This window comes from Panthera uncia, chromosome B4 (genome assembly GCF_023721935.1).
Source record: "Panthera uncia isolate 11264 chromosome B4, Puncia_PCG_1.0, whole genome shotgun sequence".
Classification (NCBI taxonomy): Eukaryota; Metazoa; Chordata; class Mammalia; order Carnivora; family Felidae; genus Panthera; species Panthera uncia.
The window spans coordinates 40,314,036-40,327,928 of NC_064809.1; the positions used below are offsets into that span (position 1 = coordinate 40,314,036).

At 43.1% G+C, this 13,893-nt stretch overlaps 2 protein-coding genes and 1 non-coding gene across 5 annotated transcripts in view; 2 read left to right on the forward strand and 1 right to left on the reverse strand.

Moving 5' to 3' along the window:
- Position 1: 1 nt before the first annotated feature.
- MRPL51 (mitochondrial ribosomal protein L51) lies at positions 2-1,422 on the reverse strand. Its single transcript, XM_049624981.1, has 4 exons — positions 1,339-1,422; positions 900-994; positions 706-816; positions 2-255 (listed from the first exon to the last, which is right to left on the reverse strand). The coding sequence occupies exons 2-4, from the start codon at positions 976-978 to the stop codon at positions 59-61; spliced, it is 387 nt and encodes a 128-aa protein (XP_049480938.1). The 5' UTR covers positions 979-994; positions 1,339-1,422; the 3' UTR covers positions 2-58.
- The window catches only part of NCAPD2 (non-SMC condensin I complex subunit D2), a 31,679-nt gene continuing 19,071 nt past the window's right edge, over positions 1,286-13,893 (forward strand). The window contains exons 1-5 of one of the 3 annotated variants that reach the window (XM_049624971.1): positions 1,286-1,378; positions 3,036-3,185; positions 12,593-12,668; positions 12,935-12,993; positions 13,476-13,654. In XM_049624971.1, the coding sequence (XP_049480928.1) occupies positions 3,059-3,185; positions 12,593-12,668; positions 12,935-12,993; positions 13,476-13,654 (441 nt within the window). In that variant the 5' untranslated portion in view covers positions 1,286-1,378; positions 3,036-3,058. Of the gene's footprint in view, positions 1,379-1,805; positions 2,015-3,035; positions 3,186-12,592; positions 12,669-12,934; positions 12,994-13,475; positions 13,655-13,893 lie in introns of those variants that run through there. The other 2 variants (XM_049624969.1, XM_049624972.1) reach the window with 2 other exon arrangements.
- LOC125920567 (small nucleolar RNA U85) lies at positions 13,071-13,399 on the forward strand. Its single transcript, XR_007457143.1, has one exon. It is a non-coding gene; the product is annotated as a small nucleolar RNA U85 (small nucleolar RNA).

Here is a 13,893-nt window from a genome sequence, read left to right on the forward strand (position 1 = left end):
CCCCCCCCCCCCCCCCCCGTGACAGATGTGTCTCTTCCACAGTTCCCAGCTTTCTCTTCTACCGGTACTTTCCATGTCTGTTAAAGTGTTTGTAGAGGTAGCTGATGCGTTTGTTAAGGTTGTGCAGGTCATCAAGGAACATTCGATTTCCAACCATTTTCTTCTTTCGGATACAACGTTGCAATTCATTCCCCTTCCAGCCTCTAAGCCATCTGGGGCCCCTGATCAGTTCTTTGGGGTGCATTTCAAAGTCTCCTGTGTAATGTGAGAGAACACGTTAGTTCCCAGACAAGAGGCAACGAACACAGCCTCCACCAGCTAAGCCTTCAGCATGCGGTTGCATTTTCCTGAGCTGCGCCTACAGACAAACAGCACCTACACGTTCAAGAGCACAGACTCTGGAGCCAGACTGCTTGTGGTTCAAATTCTGGCACTGCCATTTACTAGCATTGGAAAAAATCACTTAACCCCTCTGTGCTTCAGTTTCCTTACCTGTAAACTGAAAAAACAAAAAACAACCCTTACTGTAAGGATTAATACATGTAGTGCACTCAGAACAGCGTCAAAAACAACCAGAATACGCACGTTAAGTGTCGGCTCTTATTACTGAGCATGGTACCATTCGTACACTGGTGGGGGGAAAAAAAAAGATAATCTTACGTAAAAAATTACTCTGAAATTCTGTACCACGGAATCGAATCTTACCCAGGATCCCGATGTTGTCATACACCCCGAACATAGCCCTCTTCTCGTTCCAACGATCAACCACTTTGGGAGGCGGGAGGGTGAGCCTTACGTGGAACATTCCAGGAATACCTAGGGACGGGGAAGAAAGGGAATGAGTCTGAGCCGCTTACTGACAAGCAGTTCTCAGGGCAATTTCTACATCAGCCACTTACCCAGAGAGAAGCTTCTGCAGGATAGGGGCGCCCGGCCCCATAGGACCCTGCCTGCCCCCAAAGAGAGGCTCCCTGCCATTGCTCTCGTCTCTTCCCTACAACAGCAACCACACAAGCATAAGAGTAGGGTCACACGTGACCTTCGAGGAGCCGACAGGCACCTTCCGCGCCAGCCTCACAGGACACTAGACGGAAGGAGCCATCTTGGATCTCATCGAGGTACCTCCCGCAGCCAGACCCGTCTTGGCTCCTCCTTCCCCAGCCACAAACCCCACCCTCCAAGTTCCGGTGTACAGAGGCCTTGAAACCCCTCCCTCCCTTCCCACCCCGCCCAGGTGCTTCCGGTTCGCCCGCCGAAGTCTTGGAGAGTCCGAAGAGCAGAGGGATTCATTTCGTCGTTGCCCAGGACGCCCCAAAGCTGAATTTCGAGGAAACTCACCCTTTCCTGGGGGCGTCCCTCAACTGTGAGGGAGATGAAGGTGCAAACTCTGGAACCCAAAACCTCTTTTTCTGTGCCTCACAGCAGTATTGTGTTGTAGCTGTTTTTATTATCCCTTTTCTACTGGGGAGGAAATCTGAGGCGCAGAGAGTGAAGTGACCTGCTGGACGTCACATAGAGGAGATGGCGGAACATGGATTAGAGCCTAAACCTTTTAACTCCCGGCTTGGACTTGCCTCCTGCCCCGGGGGGGGGCGGGGCGGTGACTGAGTGGGTCACTAGCCCAAAGGCGCTATCACCGCCTAGCTAGAAAGGGCGGCAGAATGAGGCAGCCGCGAGACGCGGGGAGGCGGGCAGAGGATCTAGGCCCTGCCCCGCCCCTGGCGGCGCGTCTGGCTTCCAGGCTCCTGAGATGTGATTGGCGGGTCTCTGCAGAGAGTGACGCGATTGGCCTCCTAACGGCGGTTGAGATTTGAACTCCACCTTTGTGGCTTTGCCCGCGCGGCGCCTGGCTCAGAGGCGGGTTTTTGCCTCCGCCTGCCGGGGATTGGCCGGTTTCTCTGCCCACTTGAGTGCTGCGGTGCTGATTGGTGCGTATTGTGCAGTCCGTGTTTTTTCCTTCATTTCGGCCCCACGTCCTGAGTCGGAGGAGCGGCGGGTGAAGTTCTTTTCTGAGGTGTGGTGTTAATGGGCAGCGGGGAATACAAGACTGGGAAGTTTGGGGATGGGGCAGTATGACGCGATATTAGGCTACGTACGAGAGGCAGGGAGTTTCAGTGCGTAATTCTGGCGGTAAGATGTAGAAACAGTAAGTTTTAACAGACCCGTGCGGAATATGGGCAAATCTCTTAACCTTTTTTTTTTTAGCTTCAGTTTCCTCATCTGTAAATAGGGTTGTGTTATCATGCATTCCATGAGATTGGCATTCGAAGAACTAGATCAGATATGATATATTCAAATAGCCTAATAAGAACGTGACACAGAGTAAACAGATGTTAAATGTTAATACTCTCCCATTCTGGAGCCAGGACACGCACTAGTCCATGCTGGCCCACTGCCCTAGCCTTGAGTGAGGCCTTCTCTCAGTGCGTAAAAATGGAAATGTCCGTTAAAATGGAAATGCTAACTTAATGCATTGATATGCCACTTTGTATTTTTTTTTATTTTTTTTTAATGTTTATTTTTGAAGGAGAGAGAGAGGGGATGTGGGGGGGGGGGGGGGGGCGCGCAGAGAGAGAGAGGGAGACATAGAATCTGATGCAGGCTCCAGGCTCTGAGCTGTCAGCACAGAGCCCGATGCGGGGCTCGAACCCACAAACCACCAGATCATGACCTGAGCCGAAGTCGGACGCTCAACCGACTGAGCCACCCAGGTGCCCTGCCACTTTGTATTTCTTTAAACATTCTCATGTCTTTTGACTCATTTGATCCTCAGAGCAACTTTGCAAAATAATCAGATTAGTAACTCTGTTGTGCAGATGAGGTTCAGGGGGGTAAGTGACATAACCAAATAGCAGAGTCACAACTAGATTTAGATTCTAGTCCAGGGTTGCCTCACATCCTCTTAAGATAACGTTACCACCGTGGTATAAGTTTGATATAAGCATCATATATCTGAAGGTGGAGGAATAATAGAACGAGATTAAAAAGACAGTCCTTAGATATAGATCTTGACCTGTTTGCTGTTTGGTTTCCAGACCTGTGAGCCAGTGGGAGAAAGATGTGTCCCCAGCTGTATGAGTTCCATCTGCCTTTAGCCCCAGAGGAGTTGTTGAAAAGTGGAGGAGTGAATCAGTATGTAGTGCAAGAGGTACTGTCCATCCGACATCTTCCATCACAGCTTAGAGGTAAGACTTCATAGCGGCTACTGTGCCTGGCCCTTCAAAACAGCCATCCCCCATGTAATTATATTATCGGCCTTTTGCACTACACTGCTAAGCTCCATGAGGGCAAGGAACCCATCTTTCCTATTCATGGTTTTCTTCCTAGCATTGCTTGGGATGTATTACATGAAGAGTATCCACATTGACCTCCTTTTCTCAATCATTCAAAAAACAGTCTTGGTGTATGCAGCTACTCTTTGGAGAAAAACTTATTTTAGATCTTTACCTCTTACCACGTGCCAAAACTAAGTTCTGATGGATTTAAAAGTTACAGGAAAAGGTAGCTTTCTCAGAATGTATGGGACTTGACCTGACCTGTTTCAGGTAGTACTTTTTTAGAGTCTAGATCTCTTGTTTCCAAGGGTGTGCAATAATAGGAAAAAAATATGTACACCTACAACACTGAACAGTATATGCACAATACAGTTATCCGTTGAAACCTACAGATGAACAAGGCAATTTATACATTATCACTAAGACCTTGTAATGTCACTATGCTTCTTGGAAGTGGTCTTTCAGGTTGTTTTAGAGAGGTACATAGAGTAGAGATTAAGATTCTGGAGCCAAGCTATCTGAATTTGAATCCTGGCTCTACCGCTCTCACCTTAGACAAGTTACTTATTCTGTCTGTACCTGTTTCCTCATCTGTTAAGATAGGGATAATAGCCTACTTCATTTACTATCGTCTATAACAAGAAGGGTTGGTTAATGCAGCAGCTTGATAATTTAACTCCAGCTTGTCTCCTCTTGGCCATGATGGTTGCTAGATGCCAGCTCCTTGCTCTTATGTACAGAAGTAGTAAAGGTGATTTTTTTTTATCTTATACTTCTTTCTTTTTTTAAAACTTTACCAGAAGCCTCCCAACAGACCTAGCCAGAATTGATTTTGCCTATTTCCCTGAACTAATTACTGATAAGGGCTACAGATTTACCCAGATTGTCTAAATTGATAAAGATTATTATCTAGGAGCCTCCCTAAACCCAGACATATCACCATTTGGTAAGCAAAGAACGCAGAGTGTGGAGGTCAACCAGTAGCTGGCAAGTCAACAGAATCCATCCACTATGGTGGAGATAGACTATTCTCTCCATATAGTGTTGATATATGCGTCACCAATTGCACAGGCTGCACAGTGTAGTAAATTGTTCTTCAGTTATTATAATGCATCATTTTTTAAATGAATAATTACTCACTTTAAGAGTTCTTTTTATAATAATTGCATTGCTTTTGGTGTTTAGAACCCTAACTATAAGTTCTATAAGATCAAATCATTTACTTTGTTCAATAAGTATTTACTGATGATACACTGTCAGACACTGTTCTGGGTCCTGGGGACACAACAGTAAACAAAACAGACAAGTTGACAAAGTTCTTTCTCTCAAAGTTCTCAACAAGGAATAAATAAATAAGGACTATGTCAAATGGCTATAAGTGCCAGGGAGAAAAGTAAACAGGATAAACAAAATATGGTGTGGCAGGGTAGGAACTGCATTTTATGTTGGATGATCAGTGAAGGCTTGCTGATCAGTGACATTTGAGCAGAGGCCTTAAAAGTGAAGAAGTAAACTATGCAGATAGTTCTCATAGGCCTTCTAAGCAGAGAGAAAAGCCAGTGCCAAGGCTCGGAGGTGGGAAAATGCCAATATGGTTGGAGTAGAGTAAGCTAGGGAAAGATGTCAGATGAGAAGTGGTGCAGGTTATTCTAGAGTCTTGCTCCTTACACTGTGGCCTTCAGACCAGCAAATTAGAATCATGATTTAGGAATTTATCAGAAATCAAAAAAAAAAAAAAAAAAATGAAATCCAAGATAAAGACCCATCCCAGAACTATTGAATCAGAAGATCCGTTTTTTAAGAATATCCTTAGGTAATTCAGATGCACATTTAAGTTGGAGAAGCACTAATCTGGAGTCTTGTAGGTCATAATAAAGATTTAGATTCAGTGTGAACACAGGAATGGCACAGTCTGATATTTTAAAAGTATCACTATTGGGGCGCCTGGGTGGCTCAGTCGGTTAAGCGTCCGACTTCGGCTCAGGTCACGATCTCGCGGTCCGCGAGTTCGAGCCCCGCGTCGGGCTCTGGGCTGATGGCTCAGAGCCTGGAGCCTGCTTCTGATTCTGTGTCTCCCTCTCTCTCTGCCCCTCCCCCGTTCATGCTCTGTCTCTCTCTGTCTCAAAAATAAATAAACGTTTAAAAAAAAATTAAAAAAAAAAATAAAAGTATCACTATTGTGTTGAATAGTGTGAGGGGCAAGGGAAGAAGCAGGAGACTCATTGAGAGGGTAATACAGTAGTACCAGGTAGCTTGCCTTGCCTGGGGTGATAACAGTAGAGGTATTCATAAAAAGTTAGGTTCTGAATAGATGTTTTTGCCTTTTAATATTTTTTATTTATTTTTGAAAGAGAGAGTGCAAGCGGGGGAGGGTCAGAGAGAGGCGGGGACAGAGGATCTGACGCAGGGTCCATGCTAACAGCAGTGAGCCCAATGCGGAGCTCAAATTCAAGGGCTATGAATCATGACCTGAGCCGAAGTCGGACACTCAACAACTGACCCACCTAGGCACCCCAGGTTCTGAATAGATGTTAAAAGTAGAGCCAACAGGATTGTTGATGGATTGGCTGGGATTTACAGGGTTAGAGAAAGAAGAATCTAGGATGATTACAAGGTTTTTGGATCTGAGTAACTAGAAAAATGGAAGTACCATTTACTGAGATGGGGTAACTTATGAGAGGAGCAGCTTTGGGCTGTTGGTTGTAGAATTGTGGAGTTTCGGGGAGAGGTGCCCACTACAGCTATATGTTTGGGGTTTAATGTTCAGCATGTAGAAGGCCATTTAAAGCCATGAAATTTGAGTGTAGATGGAGACAAAAAGCAGTTTAGAGATGTAAGAGCTGAGACAGCCCAGTATTTAGAGGCTGGAAAGATGAGAAAGAACCAGTAGGAGAAACTGAGGACCAGTCATTGAGGCAGAAAGTGAACAAAGGCACTAAACGGAGGCTAAATTAAGAGATGTTTCAAAAAGAAGTGGAGAGCTCAACTGCAAATTAATTACTGGACTTCACAATGTGGTGATTGGGGAAAGCGGTTTCAGAGGAGTGGTGGGGGCAAAAGGCTAATTGAAATAGGTGGGTTTATGAGAAAATGGGAAGACAGAGTTTAGATAACTTTCTGATTGTTTCGCTTTCATGAGTAACAGAGAAATGAGGTGATGATGGAGGAGGAGGTAGAGTTGAGGGAGGATTTTTTGTTTTTTTATTTTGAGAGAGAGAGAAAGAGCAGGGGAAGGGCAGAGAGAAGGAGAGAGAGATAATCCCAAGCAGGCTCCATGCTGTCAGCACAGAGTCCATCGTGGGACTGGATTCCACAAACTGAGATCATGGCCTGAGCCAAAATCAAGAGTCAGAGACTTAACTGACTGAGCCACCCAGGCTCCCCGGGAGGATTTTTTATAAGATGGGTAGCATTACATGTGTATGTACTGAATGGAAGCTATCAGAGAAGGTTAGGTTGATGATGCAAGAGGGAGAGGAGACAGATTGTTGGAGCAGTATCTTTAGTAGGTAAGAGAGTGTGTAGTCTGGTGCACAGAGGGAGGAGATGGTTTTACTAGAGGGTGGGACAGTTTATCTGCAGTAGCAAAAGAAAAGAGTAGCTGGGCACAGATGCAGGTAGTGAGGGGAAATACAGATCTTGGGGCAGCTGGAAGTTCTCTTCTGTGTGCTTCTTAGTGTTTATTTTTGAGAGAGAGAGAGAGTAGGGGAGGGGCAGAGAGAGGGAGAAACAGAATCTGAAGCCAGCTCCAGGCTCCGAGCTGTCAACACAGAGCTCGACATGGGGCTTAAACCCACAGACTGCATGATCATGACCTGAGCCAAAGTTGGCTGTTTAACCAACTGAGCCACCCAGGTGCCCCTCTTCTGTGTGATTCTATTTGCTCAGTGAGATAGGAAGTGAAGCCTTTAACTGAGAAGGAATTGGGGAAGAAGGCCTTGATCTTATGAGCAGAGGAAAGGTGTGAAATAATTGCCTAGAAGAAGGTGAGGAGGCCTGGGAATTTGTAACAGGCTTACCAAGAAATACTAAGGGCCCACTTGAGATTAATGGTCATAAGTTTAAAGTGAGAATAGTTAGCATGACTGTATATTTTTGTCAAGCCATTTTTATTTGTATGATTACATGAATGAAGTAAGCAGGCAGTTGAATTTAATCCAGATTTGCCAAGGGAGTAAATGTGAATTTTAGTGGAAAAAATTAGAAATATCATATTGTCTAACAATAGGGGCACCTGGCTGACTCAGTAGAGAATGCTACTCTTGATCTCAGGGTCCTGAGTTCAAGCCCCACATTGGACATGAAGCCTACATTATAAAGAAGAGAGGGACACCTGGGTGGCTCAGTCGATTAAGCATCCGACTTCAGCTCAGGTCATGATCTCAATGCTCATGAGTTTGAGCCCCATGTCGGGCTCTGTGCTGACAGCTTAGAGCCTGGAACCTGCTTTGATTCTGTGCCTCCCTCTTTCTCTACCCTCCCCAGCTCACACTCTGTCTCTCTCTGTCTCAAAAAATAAACATTAGAAAAATAAATTAAAAAAAAAAAGATATAATGTCTAATGATAGAGGAATAGTAAGTTAATTAAGATATATATATATGATGGACTATTATGTGACCATTAAAATTATTTACAAAGGTTTTATAATATGCTTATTGTAAAATTAAGTTTTATTTATTTATTTGGAGAGAGTGAGTGGGGGACAAGCAGAGAGAGAGAGAGAATCCCAAGCAGGCTCCATGCTCAGCACAAGAGCCCAATGCAGGGCTCAGTCCCACAACCCTGGGATCATGACCTGAACCAAAATCAAGAGTCGGATGCTCAACTGCCTGAGCCACCCAGGCACCCCATAATATTAAGTTTTAAAAAGCAGAACAGAGAAAGAGAGAAGTTTTAAAAAGCAGAGAAGTGAGTATGTGATATGACCTCAACAGCAGAAATACTAAGCATAGGAAAGAGATGGAAAAAACTTAGCCAGATGTTAATTGCTGTGTATTTCTCTTTTCCATTTTTCTGTATTTTCCAGATTACAGAAGGAAGTTTGTAAGAGTGGTAAATAGCTGGAGCGCCTGGGTGGCTCATTCGGTTAAAGCGTCTGACTCTTGATTTTGGCTCAGGTCACGATCTCACAGTTCATGGGATTGAGCCCTGCATCAGACTCTGCGCTGGTAGCGCAGAGCCTGCTTGGGATTCTCTCTCTCCCTCTGTGTCTCCCTCTCTCTCTGCCTCTTCCCTGCTTGCTCTCTCTCTCTCTCTCTCTCAAAAAATAAATAAATAAACTTTAAAAAAAGAGAGTGATAAATAAATTACATATACTGAGTTACACTGTGTGCTAAGTATTATTCTGACTGCTTCACAGGATTATTTCTACTTAACCTTTACCAAAAAATTCTGAAAAGCCCTATGATGTGCAATCTTGTATTATTCCTCACTTAGAGAAGAGGAAACAGACTTAGTAAGCTAAGTAGCTTGGCCTGGTAAATGTTCAAGCCGAATATAAACCTAAATTAGCAGTCTGACTCTAGACTAGATCAGTAGGTAATGCTTCAAAGAATTAAACAGATATATGGACCAAGAAAATCATTAGTTGTAATAAAAAAAAAATAGGTAGTTGGTAATATTTGAGAGAATAGTTGTTAGGTTGATAAATCCCACAAACAGATCAGGAAATTGAAAAAGACACAATTTATTTTATTTTATTTTTTTTATAATGTTTTATTATTTTAATTTGCATTTCACCAAAATTGTGTAACATTGAACATCTTTTCATCTGCTATTTGCTACATTTATGTTGTCTTTGGTAAAGTATCTGGTTCAAATCTTTTGCTTATTTTTTTTTAATTAATTAATTTATTTTTTTAATATATGAAATTTACTGTCAAATTGGTTTCCATACAACACCCAGTGCTCATCCCAAAAGGTGCCCTCCTCAATACCCATCACCCACCCTACCCTACCTCCCACCCCCCATCAACCCTCAGTTTGTTCTCAGTTTTTAACAGTCTCTTATGCTTTGGCTCTCTCCCACTCTAACCTCTTTTTTTTTTTTTTTTTTCCTTCCCCTCCCCCATGGGTTTCTGTTACGTTTCTCAGGATCCACATAAGAGTGAAACCATATGGTATCTGTCTTTCTCTGTATGGCTTATTTCACTTAGCATTACACTCTCCAGTTCCATCCACGTTGCTACAAAAGGCCATATTTCATTTTTTCTCATTGCCACGTAGTATTCCATTGTGTATATAAACCACAATTTCTTTATCCATTCATCAGTTGATGGACATTTAGGCTCTTTCCATAATTTGGCTATTGTTGAAAGTGCTGCTATAAACATTGGGGTACAAGTGCCCCTATGCATCAGTACTCCTGTATCCCTTGGATAAATTCCTAGCAATGCTATTGCTGGGTCATAGGGTAGGTCTATTTTTAATTTTCTGAGGAACCTCCACACTGCTTTCCAGAGCGGCTGCACCAATTTGCATTCCCACCAACAGTGCAAGAGGGTTCCTGTTTCTCCACATCCTCTCCAGCATCTATAGTTTCCTGATTTCTTCATTTTGGCCACTCTGACTGGCGTGAGGTGATATCTGAGTGTGGTTTTGATTTGTATTTCCCTGATAAGGAGCAACGTTGAACATCTTTTCATGTGCCTGTTGGCCGTCCGGATGTCTTCTAAAAGAGGAGACACGATTTAAAAGGGATATCCACGTGCCCCTAGGTAGCTCAGTCATCCGACTTCAGCTCAGGTCATGATCTCATGCTTCGTGAGTTCGAGCTCTGAGTCAGGCTCTGTGCTGACAGCTTGGAGCCTGGAGCCTGCTTCTGATTCTGTGCCTCCCCCTCTGTCTGCCCCTCCGCCACTTGCGACTCTGTCTTTCTCTCTCAAAAATAAATAAATCTTAAAAGGGATATGATAGCAAAGTCAAATGAAAGGCATTGAGTGTTTTTGTTTTGTTTTAAAGAAGGGAGTCCTGGGGCACCTGTGTGGTTCAGTCAGTTGAGTGTTTGACTTGATTTTGGCTCAGGTTGTGATCTCAGGGTTTGGTTGGTGGGTTGGAGCCCTGTGTCGGGCTCTATGGTGGCGGTGCAGAGCCTGCTTGGGATTCCCTGTCTCCCTCTTTCTCTGTCCCTCCCCCATTCGTGCTCTCTTTCTCTCAAAATAAATTAAACTTTAAAACATAAAAATATAAAGGGACTCCTCAGTGGCTCAGTCAGGTTAAGCGTCTGACTTCGGCTCAGGTCATGATCTCATGGTTTGTGAGTTCAGGCCCTATGTTGGGCTCTGCACTGACAGTTCAGAGCCTGGAGCCTGCTTCAGGTTCTGTGTGTGTGTGTGTGTGTGTGTGTGTGTGTGTGTGTGTGTGTCTCAAAAGTAAATAAATAAACATTTTTAAAAAGTTTTTAATAAGTATATAAAGAAGGGAGGCCTGAGCATGCTGGCAGAATAAGAGCAGTTCCTGGACAGGATAAAACCAAAGGTGAAAAAGAGGAGATACATCTTTGGGGCAGTGGGACAGGTTAGCTTTTCTCTTGAGACTCCAGCAAAAAATGGGAAGATGTTGGCAGAGAGGTTTGTTGACAGGGAAGAAGGATTACAAAAGAGCTTGTGCTTTGTGTCTCATTCTTTTTTTAAAATTATACTTTGAATGTTTATTTTTATTGAATCTTAAAATTCCCTCTCTCCCCCACTTGGGCTCGCTCACTGTCTCTCAAATTAAAAAAAAAAAAAAAAAATGTAATTGTGTATATACTCTAGAAGAAAGAACTTTACACAATTATTGTAAGCTGAGTTAGTAAAATATTTTTTATAGGAATATGGGTTAGCAATTCTGAAACTGCTTTATGTGTATACTAGGGTTAAGTAAAATATGTAAATTAACTCATATTTTTAATATATAAACAGATCAAAACATATATGACAGGTATGTGTGTATATACACGTACATGTCCTGCTATTCTCTACTGAGAGGACCTAAAAACAATGATACAGTACAACAGCAGTAAGCCTAACTAGTGCCTAGAACTTGGTTTCTACATGCCATACTTCCACAAAAGAAATGAGGACTCTGTTGAGAATGGTTGATTGCAGAACTGGGCCAGGGAAAGTACAAGATGAGCCTGGAACATCTTATACCAGAAAGTAAGAGAGCAAAAGTGAAGGGACCACGTTGAAAGGACTGCAGGCAGGCCAAGTTGAAGGACCTCCCAGTGGTCAAGCATGGGATCATTTAAGCAACAAAATAAATAGTAGTAGGAATGCATTAAAACAGAATAAAGGAAATAACCGTGAGTCTATTCCAATTTGAATAAATAACCAGAGGGAAAGGGACAGCTCATCCTTAGAGTGGCATTCCCATTATAAGTGTAGAAGGAATGATGGAGATAGAAAAATCACCATATAGGGGCACCTGGCTGGCTCAGTCAGCAGGGCATACAACTCTTGATCTCGGTTGTAAATTCGAGCCCCATGTTGGGTATAGAAATTACTTTAAAATCTTTTTAAAAAGAAAGAAAGAAAAAAGAAAAGTCAAAGTGTTTACTAACACCTCAGTAATAACTGTGGCAGGCAAGAATCATGGACAGATTCGTGGGCAAAATGTGAGGAGAAACAAGATATTTGTACAATTTCAAAGTATCTCCCTAACAAGATACTCATTTGCTGCAAAAGAGGAAAATAGTAACTTTACAGAGGAGATAGGTGGCAAACACTAGCAGGTAATCAAGGTTAACATAGTAATAAGACATTGATACCATGTACTTGGTGTGATGCTTTGAAAGGAGGCTCCCTTCTGTGGTCATTCTGCCAAAAATACATAACCTCAATCTGATCATGAGAAAATAGCAAACAAACCCAGACTGAGGGACATTGTACAGAATAACTGAATAGTATAATTCAAAAGTGTCAAGATTGTGAAAGACAAAGATGGGAGGAGACTAAGGAGACATGACAACTGAATGCATTGTGGGATCCTGGATTGGATCCTGGACCAGAAAAAGGACATAAATAGAACTAACAATTCAGATAACGTCTGTAGATTCATTAATAGCATTGAGTTCATGTTGATTTCTTATAAACTCTTGTACTGTGGTTATAGAAGATGTTAACATCATCAGAGTGAAAAGTACAAGAACTCTGTATTGTTTTTGCCACTTTTTGTCATTTCACAATTAAAAAAACCATAATAGGTTACATTGAAATGAACTGTCTCTTTTTGGTATTCAAGCAGTAAAAGTGATTAACTGGATTTTCTGCCATGAATGGAATTTACCAACAAGGCATCTCCCCTCTGTGTTGATTCGTTTCTTTCATCTTTGTAGCATTTCAGGCTGCCTTCCGAGCTCAGGGGCCCCTGGCAATGCTGGAGCACTTTGATACTGTCTACAGCATTCTACAGTAAGTAGAACGCATCTGGCTGGTGCCGTAAGACTTAGTGGCTGTTTACCTTAACGTTGCATGTTAGTCCTGAAATTCCAAATTATAGGTTCACTGATAAAGGTTCGGGGTGCTAATAATTCTGCTAATGAGCATTGACCCCCAACTTCACACCAGTTGAGCAATTTCACAGATGTGTTTAAGTCTTAGATTCTTCAGGTTTGATCTGATCTAGGATGGGCTCTGCAGTTTCCTATCTCACCCCCCACACTTTCTTTCCCTCATAGTCACTTTCGAAGTATAGATCCTGGCCTCAAGGAAGATACTCTGGAATTCCTGATGAAAGGTGTTTATGGGTCAGGGGGTAGGGGATGGAAGGTGTTTGTTGTTGTTTGTTTGTTTACTGTTTCCTACATTTTATCAGCCACATGATGATATCAAGGCTGTGGTGATTCAGTTGGTTTGGCTAAGCCCGGGGACCTTTGACCTATTAAGGTCTGTAATCTTGGTGGACAATACAGAGTTGTGTGTGTTCGCTGTAAGGGCAGACCAACAAGAAATATTTCCTACTTTTGAACTGCCTCTCTTTAATAGAGGTAGTTCTTCCAGTTGCCAAGGAGAAACTGGGGTAGCTGGCCTGAGAGAGTGGGGACAGGGCGTGTTCAGCGTTTCGGGGTCAGGGGTCCCAAAGGACTTGGCTTGTGTTGTGGCCACTGAGAGATGAAACACAGATCTTTGGTAATCTGATGGCTGCCGATGCTGGGTGTTTGGAAGCCAGAGTAGATGAGGAAAGTGAACAAAGCCGACTCCGGACTTTGCCCCTTGCAGTGGTATCCCGTCATTCCCAGGAACTTCCCACTGTCCTGGATGACGCAGCTCTGAGTGTGTCAGATAGGAGCGCCCACCTAAATGCCCTCAAAATGAACTGCTATGCTCTGATACGCCTCGTGGAATCCTTTGAGACCATGAGCAGCCAGACAAGCCTCATGGACCTGGACCTTGGGAAGGTAATTGGAGTTCCTGGCTCACTCAACATGGGGCCTGGAGAGATCAGGGGGTCAATGGGAAAGAAGAGAATCCAACAATTCTGGGAATCCTGTCTGTCCTTTTTTAGGATTTATGAGGAAGTACTCAAAAATATCACAGCATATCCTGCCCTGACAAGGAGCTCTTTTATATTTTTTAATACATTTGTACATTTTACAATTTGTAAAATGTATTTTACAAATTTACAATTTGTAAAATG

What these genes read in the sequence shown, in the direction of transcription:
- MRPL51 (XM_049624981.1), bottom strand. Translation starts at nt 978, where the DNA reads ATGGCAGGGAGCCTCTCTTTGGGGGCAGGCAGGGTCCTATGGGGCCGG. An exon ending in CTGCAGAAGCTTCTCTCTGG is followed by an intron (nt 817 to 899) that starts GTAAGTGGCTGA and finishes CCCCGTCCCTAG; the next exon opens with GTATTCCTGGAATGTTCCAC. An exon ending in TGACAACATCGGGATCCTGG is followed by an intron (nt 256 to 705) that starts GTAAGATTCGAT and finishes CACATTACACAG; the next exon opens with GAGACTTTGAAATGCACCCC.